A 2,500-nucleotide genomic window follows, 5' to 3' on the forward strand; every position below is an offset into this window, starting at 1 on the left:
ATATGTGTGTGTGTGTGTGTGTGTGTGTGTGTGTGTGTGTGTGTGTGTGTGTCTGTGTACACACATACATATGTGTGTATATATATATGTATATATACATATATATATATATATATATATATATATATATATATATATATAATCATGTACTTACATATACATAAACATATATACATATATATACATAAATGTATATATATAAATATAAATATATCTATATATATGTGTATATATATGCATACATAAATACATACATATATAAATATATATATATATATACATATATATATATATATATATATATATATATATATATATATATTTATATATATATATATATATATATATATATATATATATATATATATATATATGTATATGCATATGTATATATATATATATAAATATATATATATATGTATATATATATGCATATATATATATATATATATATATATATATATATATATATATATGTGTATATGTTTATGCATATATATATATATATATATATAAATATATATATATATATATGTATATTTATATGTATATAATCATCATGTAGTTAGCCATTGCTTCTGAAATAAGATTATGAAAATGTAGGCGACAAGACTGGAGTGAAAAAGCAAAGAGAAGTCTGGACATCAAAACTTGTAAAGCACAACATTAAAGATATACTTTTGTCCAGAACTGTAAAAACTTTCAAGTGCTCACATGCATTCAGTATACAAATATAATTTACCTATCCATAAATAGTAACTATCTACAGATATCCCTTTCTATTTTTTTCTCTAAAGAGAGAGAGAGAGAGAGAGAGAGAGAGAGAGAGAGAGAGAGAGAGAGAGAGAGAGAGAGAGAGAGAGAGAGAGAGAGAGAGAGAGAGAGAGAAGGAAGAGAGAGAGAGAGAGAGAGAGAGAGAGAGAGAGAGAGAGAGAGAGAGAGAGAGAGAGAGAGAGAGAGAGAGAGAGAGAGAGAGAGTATTTATCTGGCATTTCCTCCTACGTCAGGCCATAAACCGCGATAAATCTTATGGTGACAAACATTCATAATAAATGAAGAGGCTATCATTATAAAGCAACTGACCTTTCCCAGTAATGTAAAACAAGACATTTTAAGTCTGAAAATGGCGGATAACAGCTAGAAGAAAACATTAGGACTGCATTTATCTTTCTTTCTTTGCCGATTCTACTATTTTGCACGTAATAAAACGGAAGAAATTTCCTTTTACTTGAATCACTACAAATACGATATGTAATTAAGTGTTCTTATCGCTGTACTGGATCCGGTTACGTCAATCAGATCACCAAAAATCCTGGCAATAGGCTGATGTGCGCGGCCGCTCTGCCGGGTGCGCGGTGACAAGACTCTGTGCCTCCCATTTGTCATTTACTCTTTCAGGCACAAGCGTTTTTAGCTTTTGGGTAATTTTCCAATGTCCATAGTTGTCATTTGATTTGCATTATCTGGGTGGTAATAGTTTTTTTCTTTGTACAGACTACAATCATCTCTAGGTAGTGTTACAAATGTACCAGTTTGTAACTTTTTTTAAATTTGATATTCAGTTTTCTGTAAAACAACCTGCGTCGCCGCTCACTGCGCCAGGAATACAAGGCTGAGCATGGAAATGGCGTCCTTCATGGAGCCGGCGCTCTTCCAGTCACCGCTCACGGACGTTTCATCCCACACTCATACATCGAAGGGAATAATGCAAAATCGCCAAATGAGTAACATAAACCTCCCAATGCGTTTGAGAAGTCGTGGAGAGTCTTCTCCATCACCCCGGCCTTCAGTCGCAACGCTCACGACGGCAGGTCCGCGTCACCCGCCCCTCGACCCGGATTTTTGAACGTGACGGTCACCCTCACCCGGATCCAAAAGGTTAAATTTTAAATAAATTCAAAATTAGCCTTCTTTGTCGTCATTCCACTTTAGTCATTAGTTCTGATAAGAAACCACTCGACTAACTAATACAAAAAGACGTATTCAGTAGCTCTGTTACAGTTAACAAGTTTTGTTTTATTACACATCTCATTTTATTTCCATATTTGTTTTCTTTTATCTTCTTATTTTTTCTCTTCACACAAACTACAAGATTGTTAATGAGTAGTGTAATAAACTTCATGACATTTATTGCCTCAAAGGCACTGGCACTGTAAGGCGACTGATTTATAACTGTAAACCACGATAAGACGATGAGTCACAACAAAGTATATAAGACACCGACAGCAATAATACTTCGTTAGTCTAGTTCAGTCCGGACCTTTCTCAGGATGCAGCTGCAATTCCTCTTGTTCTGCTCAGCCGGCATGCTTATGGCTTGCTGCCACCACGCAGAAGCACAGGAGCCACCATGTTACGTCACTGGCGAAGGTGTTCTTCCTAATGTTACGTGCTCCGCCTCGGCGAGCCTCCAGGAGATGGAAGATTTTCTGAAACAGCTCAGCATCTCCAACGGCGTCACGCAATATAACAAATTCGGTTTGTATGACAACCAGGTGGT

General features: G+C 35.0%; 1 protein-coding gene across 1 annotated transcript in view; it reads left to right on the forward strand.

Annotated features, from left to right (window-relative positions):
* Nucleotides 1–2,253: 2,253 nt before the first annotated feature.
* Nucleotides 2,254–2,500, forward strand: part of LOC125039622 — a 3,961-nt gene continuing 3,714 nt past the window's right edge. The window contains exon 1 of the mRNA XM_047633777.1: nucleotides 2,254–2,500. This exon is cut by the window's right edge and continues 256 nt beyond it. Within this exon, the coding sequence (XP_047489733.1) occupies nucleotides 2,271–2,500 (230 nt within the window). The 5' untranslated portion in view covers nucleotides 2,254–2,270.

The sequence above is a fragment of the Penaeus chinensis genome, chromosome 27 (genome assembly GCF_019202785.1).
Source record: "Penaeus chinensis breed Huanghai No. 1 chromosome 27, ASM1920278v2, whole genome shotgun sequence".
NCBI lineage: Eukaryota > Metazoa > Arthropoda > Malacostraca > Decapoda > Penaeidae > Penaeus > Penaeus chinensis.